This window comes from Podarcis tiliguerta, assembly GCF_965153285.1.
Source record: "Podarcis tiliguerta genome assembly, chromosome: 8".
NCBI classification, from domain to species: Eukaryota; Metazoa; Chordata; class Lepidosauria; order Squamata; family Lacertidae; genus Podarcis; species Podarcis tiliguerta.
Genome location: NC_139541.1, coordinates 17,837,343 through 17,850,133, shown reverse-complemented (window position 1 = coordinate 17,850,133; position 12,791 = coordinate 17,837,343). Strand labels below are relative to the sequence as shown.

Sequence of the window (12,791 nt, the reverse complement as noted above, 5' to 3'; positions counted from 1 at the left end):
AACACCATATGTTTAAAGCACATGATTCCTCCTGGGAACTTTAGTTTGCATAGGGGGCTGGGAATTGTAGTTCTGTGGGGAAGGGGCAAACTACAGTTCCCAGAATTCTTTGGAGGGCAGGGCAAAGTGCTGTAAATGGATGGTCAGCCAAACTCACTCTTCCAGTTGGACAGAGAAGCTGGATTCTCAGGGCCAACAAGATGGCCTCCTATTTCCCCCCCTTTTTCTTACAGAAGCCACCGAGCGGCGGGCCCCTCCGGCTTTCCCAACCCCCCTGAGTGAGGCGCCCCCTTTGCTGCTCTCCCTGGAGGAGGCCTCCCCCTACCGGCGAGTGGAGGAGGCTTTTCACTGCAAACTCAAGGGCCAGATTGTTGTGGACAAGAAGACTTTGATGGAACTCCAGAACTTCCAGATGGTGAGGAGACCACATCTCTTTAACTGGTGGGCGTTATCGGACGGTGTGAGGCACGTATTGGGTTGTAGCCAAGGCTAGTCCTGATTAGAGTAGACCCACTGATGTTAAGGACTAACTTAGGCCATGGCTACTTCCCCCGAAGGATTCTGGGAGCTGTCATTTGTTAAAGGTGCTGAGAGCTGTGAGGAGACCCCTGTTCTCCCTCAAAGAGCTACCTTTCCCAGAGTTCCCCAGGAAGAAGAGTTGATTGTTAAACCATGTGGGGAATCATAACTCCGGGGGGGGGGGATAGGGGGTCTCCTCGCAACTCTCAGCACCTATAGCCAACGGCAGCTCCCAGAATCCTTTGGGGGAAGCCATGGCTGTTCAAAGTGATATTATAGTGTTTTAAAAGTGAGAATGTGGCCTAAGTTTGTAGTTTGTTTACTTACTTTAAGGATTTCATAACACTCTCAGCCTTGGAATGGCAAGTTTGAGTCCTAGAGCAATTCTTCAAGCTCAGTGAATTGCCAAGAGCCTCTAAAAGTAAAATCTCTGCATATGGAGGTTGGAAGGGGGGGGGCAAAGTTCTCTGGAAGGATAATCCTGGTGCCATGCTAATTGGCGTGGAGAGAGGGAGACTTAAGACATCTTAATAGCCATCAGGGGCTGTAATGGAGGGAGTCAGCCCTTTCTTAATTATGTTTGGCGGATTCCTGGGGCCTGCCCGTGCCAAGGGGTACGCTGGTGCCAGCACTTGTGGGCCTGAGCAGGGCGTGTTCGGGGCACAAACATAGCCGTGAGTCTGCGGCACAGTTGCTATGGGCGCCGACAGCAGGATGAGAGGGCATCCTTGCGACGAAAGGGAAAATAGGGCCTTGTCAAGGCGGCATTTCATCGCCTCTGTCTTCGGGTGTATCTGCAGACTGAACGCAAAGTCCTTGGGAATCAGAAGTGGGGAGAGAGACCTGTTGCGCTCCAGCCCTGCTTGTGGGGTTCCCAGAGGGCCATCTGGTTGGCCGCTGTGGGAACACAGTGCTGGGCTGTGTTGTGTGTTGGGCCCAGAGGCGCCAACTTCTCTGGACAATTGAAGGGGCCCGACCCAAAGTCCTGATGTCACGTGTGGGTCCCTCTGAATACTGAGGGGGCACAGCCCCTTAAAAAAAAAAGATTGTGGGTCCGTAGTGCCTCGGGCCCCAGGAGCCAGTTCCCTAGTTTGGGTCTAATCTGTCAGGGCTCTCATTCATCATTCTCCTCCTGGATATCTTTACCAGAAGATTCGACAAATTCATGAAGGACATGGGTATGTTTAGCATAGGGAAAGAGGAGACTGAGAGGAGATATGATAGCTGTCTTCGAATATCTCAAGGGCTGTCCAATGGAAGATGGAGCAAGCTTGTTTTCTCCTGCCCTGGAGGGTAGGACTCGAACCCATGGCTTTGAGTTACAAGAAAGGAGATTCCGACTAAAGCCGGACAGTATGAGCTGTTTGACAGTGGAATGGTCTCCCTCGGGAGGTGGTGGACTCTCCTTCCTGACGTGCAGCGTAAATTAATAATGCAGAGTTTTTAAGTGAAAGGATAAGAGCTTTACTGAGTTAAAATAAACTTCTTCATAAACAACATGGTTCCAAACCGTTTGACTGAGATTGCATACTGACTGTGCTCAAAACTGAGGCAGACTGACACTAACTGAAATCTTACAGAGAACACACAGAGAAAATGGCTGCTACTTATAAGGAGAATGAGACACATGTCAGAGTGACTCAACAGTTAGCAGCTGGCCTGAATAACGTTAGTAGGCCCAAATGATTGTGCAGTCCCAGCACTTCCCAGCCTGCTTTGCTGCTTCTGCTTTCATGCGTCTTTGTCACATGACACTTCCTTGGAGGTTTTTAAGCAGTGGTTGGGCGGCCACCTGCCATGGATGCTTTAGCTGAGATGCCAGCATTGCAGGGGGTTGGACTAGATGACCCTTGGTGTCCCTTCCAACTCTCTGATTCAATGGCTACCAATGGCTACTAGCCACAATGGCTGTGTTCTCCCACTACTGATGGCGGCAGGATGCTGCAGGATAACAGTGGCTGGGAATCACAACTGGGGAGAGCTCTGAGTTTCTGCTTGTGGGCTTCCCATAATGAGCCTGTGGTTGGCCAACTTGAGAGCAGGATGTTGGACTAGATGGACCTTGGGCCTGATCCAGCAGGGCTCTGCTTAGGCTCTTATTATATCTTCATGGTTCTGGTGAAGCAGATGCTCTACTGCCGAGCTCAAGTCCTCATAAGGAATGGGGGCACTATGTCGACGTCCTTTCATTCTGCAAGAGACAGAGAGGGAGAGAATGGCGAAGCTGCAGAGGGAGAGACAGAGAGAGGGAAAGACGTGAAGAAACAGGAATGTTTTATCAAGCGGTAATTTACTGGTGCCGGGAAATTGCCTTCCATTTCAAGTCCGCGGTTTCGGGGGAATTAAGTCGCTGCCTCCGTTTTAGTTTAATTGCTTTTAACGAAAGGGGGGAAGGAACAGAGCTGCCAAAAATGGGTTGGCAGCTTCTGCCTAACAGATTGGAGGGGGACACACACACACACAAATTTGAAAAGGGGAGTGGAAGGGCCCATACCATGTACTAGGGGTGTCAAATAAGCAACTGAGAAGAATCAAAGCTGTCTTATGCATGGCCTTTGGCTTCATATTGCTCTCTACCGTCCTACTCTCCAAAGTGGTACAGCCTTCCAACAGACGCATCATAGTGCTGATAATGCCAAGGCTGCAGGTTCGATCCCTGTATGGGACAGCTGTATAGTTTTGCGTTGCGGGGGGTTGGAATGGATGATCCTCAGGATCCCTTCCAACTCTACAATTCTATGATTCTATGTAGGTTTGCTCTAGCTCTGTAGCTGTTGAGCTAACTCAAGCAACCCACTCATTTTATCTGAATTGTAAATATGTAAATATATTACATATATCTGCCAGTTTTGTGGATTTTAGCTGTGTTTTATCCATCCTTTTACGATGGGCCACATCCCACTAAGATAGAGCCACCGAAATTAATGGACCTACATCTGTCATGCTCATCCATAAGAACGTATGAAAAGCCCTGCAGCTGAATCAGGCCAATGGTCCATCTAGTTCAACATCTTCTCACAGTGGCCGACGACATGCCCATTAGGATTGCAGTCTTATCTGATGGAGGATCTATCGTATATTATTTTTTTACCCTTAATGTTGTTGTATTAATATGCTGGGACCCTTGGGCCAAACACCATCATCATCATCATCATAAATATTAGTAGTAGTAGTAGTAGTAGTAGTAGTAACAACAATTACAATATTATTAGTAGTAGTAGTAGTAACAACAATTAAAATATTAATATTAATAGTAGTAGTATTAATAAATATTATTAACAGTAACAATAATTACTAATAGTAATAAAGTTCCCTAGGCAAAACCAGCTTTCTCTCTCTCCTGAAAAAAAACACCACCCAAATTCTGATGTTGCAGCAACAGCAGAACCTCCAATTAATGGGCTTTTTCTTTCCTTGGCACATTAAAGCTAATTTTCTCCTCCTCCCTGACTTGAGCCAAACCCACACCGCAGGAGCCAAAGATAACAATAAACACCCGCACTGAGTTTATTTTAGGCTAAGTCCGATAATCTTTCCTGCCAGCTTTGCAACTGGAGACCTCTCCCTTGCATGGCAGTCGCTAAACCCGGGGTGGGAGGTGGGGAGCGCTCTTCAGGCCTCCTCGGTTGGTCCCCCCCAAAAAACTGTAGAGATGAAGGCAAAGAAAAACAAAGGTCGCTAAGCCCTCCCCAATAGCGCAGAAGAAAGTGATTCGGTAGGGCTAGGGGTGTGCGTATAGAGGGAGGTTGGAGAATTTTGCCAAAACAGAAATGGCCAATGTATACTTGTTCGTCCTACATCCGGAACGGAAGTCAATTGGGCGAACATGATCAGCAAATGATACATAATTGATTATGGTTCCCTGCCTCAACCCCACATTTGCATTGTGTTTTCTTTGCAATGAAATGAGCCGGGTGGAATAATGTCACAAACACGTTCCTGGGATAGCTCAGTTGATAGATGTAATGGTTCTAGGGGTTGCTCGTGCGTAAGCCAGTGCAAACACCTGGCTGGATTGCCTGAGTGAACCTTTTCTGTTGGGACAGCCACTCACCCGTGGCTGTCTCAATCGCTGGCAGAATCTGTCAGTGGGCGTTTCTTAAACTTCTTCCAGCAAAGAAGTTCTTTGATGCCAAGTCTTTGCCTACTCTCCCTGCGCGCAAGGAGGGCGTGGGCAGCGGAGGACCCTTCCTCTCCCCGCGGGTCCCCGGCAAGGAGTCATGGGTCCGCCTCGCCGCTTCCCCCATCTGCCCCCCTTCTCCACTGGTGCTACGCTGATTCTCTTCCCCAGAAGATGGGCTGCCTCTCCCAATCCCGGGACGCTCTCCGGAATCCCTCTGGATTTTGCTGTCTCCCTCCGGCACTGATGGCAGTTCCCTGACAATAGAGTATGAGACTATCGGTTCGAGACACACTTTGGGCAAAAAAGATTCTTGCGTTGTGTGGGGTTGGGACTAGATGACTCTTCTGACTCTACAGCCTTATGATTCTTATGTGATTACTTGGTGTTACGGATGTTATGATTTTGTTACAGTGGACAAACGAGACGAATGGTGCCATTTTTGGTGAAAGGCTTAACTGGGGGAAAAGATTAAATGTTAAACTTATGGTGGATACAACCCTGCGATTCTTGAATGTAAAGTGGTCTGGTGATGTTTAAAGTCAAAGACACAACACAAGAAAGCTTCTGTGTGTTATGAAATAGAGAGAAGGGGAGCAATGGAGGCTGTGGCCAGGGTCTTGTTGGATTTGTGACAGTGTTCTTTTTCTCCCTAGCCTTCGGCCAAAGGAGCGTTCCTCCGGGGATCTGGTTTGAACTTAACCACCGGGAGATTTACAGCATCTATATCTGGCATTTATCAGTTTTCGGCCAACGTCCACATTGGTGAGTCGGAACTCTTGCTGCTGGCAGATAACATGTCCTTTTGCCTTCGTTTCACAGCCGGTACAGTCTTGAAAAAAGAAGGTCAAATCTAACCCTACGGAAGCTGGTTCCTCTAACACAGGGACCTTATTTATGCCCGAGGGGCCAAATTTGCTTCTGGGCAACCTTCCAAGGGCCACATGCCAGAGGCAGAAGTGGGTGGGGCAATAAATGTTGATGTTAAATTTGCATCCAAGGCTAATTTCTGTGCACACATCTCTATATTCATTACATACCCTCCTTCTTTTTCTCCAAGACCACAGTGAGCTGAAAAGTAAACTACAGCTTCGAGCAAGAGACAACGTCCGGGTGCTGATCTGCATCGAATCCCTCTGTCATCGCAACACGTAAGTCACTGGGATGCTGCTGCAATACCATCTCAGGACACAGGTGGGGAACCTTTGGACCATTGTCCGAATGTGGTCTTCCAGCTCTCTGTGTCTGGCTCTCAGGACTCTCCCCAGGCCACACACCCTCCCCAGCTAGGTCTCTCCCCAGCCCTGCTTTGTACCTTCCTTGAGCACCTTTGCCTGGCTGGAACATGTCCTTGAACTCTGAACTCATGCCTGCAAGAGAGGGGTGGGTGTTGAAACCAGCCTACTGCGCAAAGGTCATTTTAAAATCCACTGCTCCGCCCACTTTTACCTCTGGCTCCACCTACCACTGGCATGTGACCCCCAGAAGAGAATTCAGCCCTTGGAATGAAAAAGGGTCCCCCATCCTTGTTCCAGCATCTAGCATCTTTATGGCAGGCCTAATCTAAGGTTTCTTTCTCAGTGGATAATTGACGTAACAATAAGAACAACAACAATAGCAATATCCCAGCCATTCTTTCCTCCCTGAAATACACTTGAGTCTCAGCTTATGCTTGTCAGAATAACACCAGCACATTATGAATAGGATTCAATAATAGGAGTCAAAAGGGAAATTGGAGGTCATTTTGCTCCACCCTCTGCTGGGCGCAAGATCTTCAATGCTGGAGGCAACTAAGATAATGAGAAAAGCTCTGCTGGATGACGCCAATGGCCCATTGGGGTCAGGCATCCTGTACTCTCAGTGTTCATCCAGATACCTACAGGAAACCCCACCAAAACAGGGCCCATGGAAATTAAGAACATAACTAATGCCTGCTGGATCAGACCAAAAGCCCATCTAGTCTAACACCCTGCCAACCAAATGCTTCTTCTGGAAATCCTGCAAGCAGGACCTGAGTGCAACAGCAACTCTCCCTACTTGTGAATGCCAGCAAGTAGACATCTTGCTTCCAACAATGAAGGCAGAACATAGATATCAGGCTTAACAGCCTTCTTCTCCATGCTGCTTCCCTGACTAACCAGTTTCTGCATAAAAACCTTCAGTGAAGCAGAGCAAAGCACTCTGTTTCACCGCTCTTATCAGTGAGGCACTGCTCCTATCTTTTAGCCGAAATTGACTTTCCTGCCGTTTCCACCCCCCACGCTCCTTCGCGCTGGGGCGACAGAAAATGCACCTGCTCGATTTTCCTCAGGACAACCCTTCAATCCTCTCGTGGTCTCCCCTTCATCTTCTCTTCTCCAGGGTTCATGGCTTACCCTGGCCCACGGCGGCCATCTTTGTTTTGGATGGTTCTTTGGAAGTTGACTCATTCTGGAGCATTCGGGGGTCGAATGGCTGCCATGCACAAAAATATGGCAGCCTCGTGGATTCAGACCTGTCTCCCATGGCAACCATCCACAGCTCTTCTGAAGGGCTGTGTCTCCTCAGTAGGCCTCGTTGGAAAAGCTTAGAGGTCTGCAGTTCATTTGGCAGAGGGCAGTGGTGTTCCCCCAGCCCTTTCTAAAACGCCCCCCATGCTTTCCTTGCACAAGAACGGCCATTTTGGGCCTTTTCTCTTTCCTGATTTGTTCTTTGTCCGCCACACTCGCCACAACTCTGTCAAAACAAAAGTGGGGGAAATGTCCTCTGAACGGGTCTCTGCTGGCAGCTCTTGAAACCCCACGGAAGCCAAAAAGTGGAGCTGGAAGAAAGGTTTGGGCACACGGCTGTGCCAAAGATCCCCCCCCCCTCCTCTTCGTGACTCAGATGGAACCGATCTCGCTGTTAAAGTTCTAATTTAAACACTTTTATTGGAGGAACAGAGAAGAAGGTGTGGAATGCTGAAGAATAAAAAAAAACAACACACCAGACCAGGCCTTGTTCATAGACTTCGTTGGCTCCCCCAAAAGACGCCATGGAGCTTGCAAGGAGTTGTTGTTATTAGTAGCAGTGGGCGCTGGGAGATGGCAGAAACCCCTTGAACCTGATAGTTTGGCAGATACCGCAGCAGGGAAGAACATAGAGTCAGCAATAAATTGCATTCATAACACGAACACAAAATATCCCGCAAACCAGGAGCTTAATACATCAACGCAGCCAGTTGATGTTTTCCATGGGGAAAATCTGGGTGAACAGATACGTTTTAAGCAAGGGCCAAAATGCCTAAATAGGGAAGAGAGGATTTCTCATTTTTCCAGCCTTACAGTCAGTTCTCCACATTTCCTCTTGCCTTTTTAAAAGAAGCCCCGCATGAAAATTCATCTGCTGTTTTGTGAGAATTTCTCCTAATGTATCCCTTTTCGTATGCAGCTTTGACAAATACACAGATTTTTGTTTTGCAGGCCATTTCCCCATATATAATGCATATTTGTATACCACGTTCCCTTATATGCACTTCAGTGCACAGTTCCACCAAGTTTATTTTCATTTTTCGCATTTCTATCCCACAAGGAACTTGAGGTGGTGTGTACATGGTTCCCTTCTTCCTCCCCATTTTGTCCTCACAACAACCATGTGAGGTAGGTTAGGCTGAGAGGCTGCACTAGGCCGAAGGCCACCCAGTGAGTTTCATGGCTGCTTGGGGATTTGAGCCCTGGTCTCCCAGGTCCTAGCCCAACACTCCAGTCACTGCACCACACTGGTGTGAAGATAAACACTAGCTTAGTTCTTAAAAAAGTAAATTTTATTGTTTATAGCCCAGTGGCCCATCACAATACAGTATGAGCAGAAATCACACAGCTACAAAACTAAAGACATTGCATGCCACCAGACCAGGACAAATCTACAATGTCCAAAATTTAGGAATGTTCCTTCTAGTCAGCATCCCTGGGCATTGGGCACTTGCACAAACCAGAAAAGTTGCTCTTACCTTTCTTGTCTTTCTTACCTTTCTTACCTTTCTTGTGCTAGTACAAATAGTGTCACCCTGTAGCTGATGCACATTTCAACGTCTGCCAAAACCATTTAATTTTCGAATCATCCGGATGACCTTCAAAGGCGATCTGAAAAGGGGAGACTAATTTAGCTCTGGGTGAATCATACAATGGGCAATATGAAACATAATGTAAAAGATGCTCAGTAGACCCTCTGGGGTTTCAGATGTGAATATTTCCCGGCCCTATCAGGAGATGTTGGACAGGTGGCCGATCCACCAAGCTCTTCTTCAGCTTTGGAGCAATTGGCCATGCTTGTAAAGGCTACTCCAGTTGCTGAAACAGAGGTGGAAGAGAGCCTCCGGCAAGTCAGGGGGCTGTTGCTCTTGGACCATCTCTGGATAGGGGTGGATTCAGGTGAACGTTGGAGTTGGTTTTTGGCATGGCGGCTGTGGAAACTGGGAGCAGTGGAGTGAGGCGATGGTTTCCATTCCCTCGGGTTGCCTCACCTCTTATGAAACATGACGAGGCCAGGGCATCGGCTGGCTCGGGGCATGCCTCTACCACCTGCCCAACCTGGCAGTGCCCCTGTATTAGGGCTTTGCTTGCACCTGCAGGGTGGGGCAACCTGCCTCCGGAGGGCATGAGACCTGTTGCAATGTCGGTAGGAGAGCAAGCCCAAACGAGCCATCAGCTGGCAAAACTGCTGAGAGCGAAGAGCATGTCATAAACATGGGGGTTGTAGCCAACGTCGGCCCTACTCAGAGTAGATCCATTGAAATGAACCGGCGCGGCTAATTTAGGGGTTGCAGCCAACTTTAATCCTCCTCAGACTAGACCTTTTCTCTTGTACCCAACTATACCCTCCTCAGAGTAGACCCTAAGTTGGCTCTGGTCATTAATTTCAATGGACGCGTGTCTGACATTATTAAGGGTCAGGTCTAACTTAGGTTAACATTAAGGGTCACGTTTAACTTAGGTTCGTTCATTTCAACAGGTATGCTCTGAGCAGAACTTATTTGGCTACAACCCATCTTTTTTTACTTGGTTAGTCATCTGCCTTAGAACCCAGGGATGGATGGAAGAAATTTAAATTAATGTGTTTGTTGCTGAAAGATCTCCATTTTGTTTTGCTCCACTTCCTCCAAATTAGAATCATAGAATCATAGAATCATAGAGTTGGAAGAGACCACAAGGGCCATCGAGTCCAACCCCCTGCCAAGCAGAAAACACCGTCAGAGCACTCCTGACATATGGTTGTCAAGCCGCTGCTTAAAGACCTCCAAAGAAGGAGACTCCACCACACTCCTTGGCAGCAAATTCCACTGTCGAACAGCTCTTACTGTCAGGAAGTTCTTCCTAATGTTTAGGTGGAATCTTCTTTCTTGTAGTTTGGATCCATTGCTCCGTGTCCGCTTCTCTGGAGCAGCAGAAAACAGCCTTTCTCCCTCCTCTATGTGACATCCTTATATATATTTGAACATGGCTATCATATCATATTATCTTCCAAAACTGACTGTGTGGGGAACCTCTGACCCTCCAGATGTTGCTGAACTACAACTCCCAGCAGGTGTGGCCAACGGACAGAGGGATAAGGAGAGTTGTAGTTCAGCAAAGGTACAAGGCCAAAGGTTCCCCACACAGTCATTTTTCCCCAAGATAATTTGGAGGAAGTTGAACAAAACTTTAAAATAGTCCATTCCTATGCATATACAGTGGTACGAAACTATCCTATGCATATACAGTGGCCTGAAACTGTTCTTAACCTGAAGCACCACTTTAGCTAATGGGGCCTCCCGCTGCTGCCGCGCCGCCAGAGTACGATTTCTGTTCTCATCCTGAAGTAAAGTTCTTAAACCGAGGTAATATTTCTGGGTTAGCGGAGTCTGTAACCTGAAGCGTATGTAACCTGAGGTACCACTTTACAACCGGAAGCCAACTGGTACTGTGTTCAGTGGGGCTTCCTCATGGGTAAAGGTGCAGAGTAAAGTTAGGGCCAGCTTGCTAATACACCTGGCTTTGCAAGCCGGTGGAAATCACAGAGGAAACAATGAGAGCACACTGCAATTGGAGGGGCAACCCAAATGATCAAGGGGGTGGAACAACTCCCCTATGAGGAAACGTTGACGCATTTGGATTTTTTTTTTAAGTTTAGAGGAAAGGCAACTAAAAGGTGACATGGCAGAAGTTTATAAATTTATGCTCGGCATGCAGAAAGGGGACAGGGGAAAGTGTTTCCTCCTTCTCTCATAAGGCTGGAACTCGTGGACATCCCAAGAAAAGCTGAATGTTGGAAGCTTTGGGACAGAGGAAAGGAAGAGCTTCTTTAGTCAGTACATAGATAACCTGCGGAACTCACTTCCACAGGAAGAAGTGGGGACCGCTAACTTGGGTGCTTGAAAAGAGGACTGGACAAATTCTAGGAGGTTGAGGCTACGAATGGCTATTGGCCTTGATGACTATGCTCTGCCTCCGTGGTCAAAGGCAAAAAATGCCAATTTCTGGAAATGGCAGAAGGGGAGAGTGCTCTTCTTTTCAGGGCCTACTTGCAGGCATCTGGCTGGCCACTGTGAGAATAAACAGACTATATGGGTCATTGGCTTGATCCTGCAGGCTCTTCTTATGTCCTTATAAATGATGGAGATCTTGCGGAATTTGAGCTTGCGATACCCCACTTCTCAGCCACCGTGCTATGCCAAGCTATGACTCTGGTCTGTGAACATCTCTCTCCCTTTCTTTTGCACCTCGTAGGTCTTTGGAAGTTATTGCTGGTCTGGAAAGCAACAGCAAGATCTTCACCGTTTATGTCCATGGATTGCTGCAGCTGCAGGTATAAGGGGCTGGTGGTAATGTAGCCTATAAAGAGAACCAGTGAATTGACGCGGGTGGCACTGTGGGTTAAACCAAAGAGCCTAGGGCTTGCTGATCAGAAGGTCGGCGGTTCGAATCCCCGCAACAGGGTGAGCTCCCGTTGCTCGGTCCCTGCTCCTGCCAACCTAGCAATTCAAAAGCACGTCAAAGTGCAAGTAGATAAATAGGTACCACTCTGGTGGGAAGGTAAAGGGCATTTCCGTGCACTGCTCTGGTTCATCAGAAGCGGCTTAGTCATGCTGGCCACATGACCCGGAAGCTGTACGCCGGCTCCCTCAGCCAGTAAAGCGAGATGAGCGCCGCAACCCCAGAATTGGCCACATCCTTTTACCTTTACCTTTTAGAGCTGGCGGTAATGTAGCCTATAAAGAGCACCAGTGAATTGAGACAGACTCCCGCCCCTGGGGCCACCATTTTTATGCAACAGGTTTGGCAGGTGGGAAGGACCATAGCTCAGTGGTAGGGCATCTGCTCTGCATGCAGAAGGTTCAATCTCCGGCATCTCCATCATTAGGTTTTATTTTGTCTCAGGGCAGATTACAATTAAAATTCTGAAAACGCTGTAAAACAGCTTCAAATTATAGAAATAAGATGGGTCAAGTGTCGAAAACCAAGGCGTGCTTTGTCATTGAGAGGAGGGAGCCCCACAGCCTTCCACAGAGAAGGCCCTTTCCTGGTCTGCCACCCCCACCAACTCCTTGGGGTGGCAGAACAAGCAAGAAGGCCTCCTCCTCTGCTGATTTCAGCACCCAAGAAGGTCTGTAGGGAAAGAGCAGGTCTTTTGGGTATTTCAGCCCTGAATAGTTCAGGGCAGTGCTCCCCAAACTTGGGTCTCCAGCTGGTTTTGGACTACAATTCCCATCATTCCCCCTGCCAGCTAGGTAGGGACGATGGGAGTTGTAGTCCAAAAAGAGCTGGGGACCCAAGTTTGGGAAACACTGGCTTTGAATGCTAATGGGAGAACCTTCAATCGGACCTCGAACAAACCGGCAACCCCCGGGCTTGTGGTTCTCTTGTAGCTTTGTACATTGGCTCCCAGTATGTTTCCGAGCACAATTCAAAGTGTTGGTGCTGACCTTTAAAGCCCTAAACGGCCTCCGTCCAGTATACCTGAAGGAGCGTCTCCACCTCCATCATTCTGCCCGGACACTGAGGTCTAGCGTCGAGGGCCTTCTGGCAGTTCCCTCACTGTGAGAAGCCAAGTTACAGGGAACCAGGCAGAGGGCCTTCTTGGTAGTGGCACCCGCCCTGTGGAACGCCCTCCCACCAGATGTCAAAGAGAACAACAACTACCAGACTTTTAGAAGACA

The 12,791-nt window shown here is 48.2% G+C and overlaps 1 protein-coding gene across 5 annotated transcripts in view; it reads left to right on the top strand.

Annotated features, from left to right (window-relative positions):
- Nucleotides 1-12,791, top strand: part of C1QTNF12 (C1q and TNF related 12) — a 51,800-nt gene that overhangs the window by 35,248 nt on the left and 3,761 nt on the right. For all 5 annotated transcript variants that reach the window (XM_083454239.1, XM_083454240.1, XM_083454238.1 and 2 more), the window contains 4 exons: nucleotides 234-415; nucleotides 5,296-5,404; nucleotides 5,700-5,790; nucleotides 11,362-11,440. In XM_083454239.1, coding sequence (XP_083310365.1) covers nucleotides 234-415; nucleotides 5,296-5,404; nucleotides 5,700-5,790; nucleotides 11,362-11,440 — 461 coding nt within the window. The remainder of the gene's footprint in view (nucleotides 1-233; nucleotides 416-5,295; nucleotides 5,405-5,699; nucleotides 5,791-11,361; nucleotides 11,441-12,791) is intronic.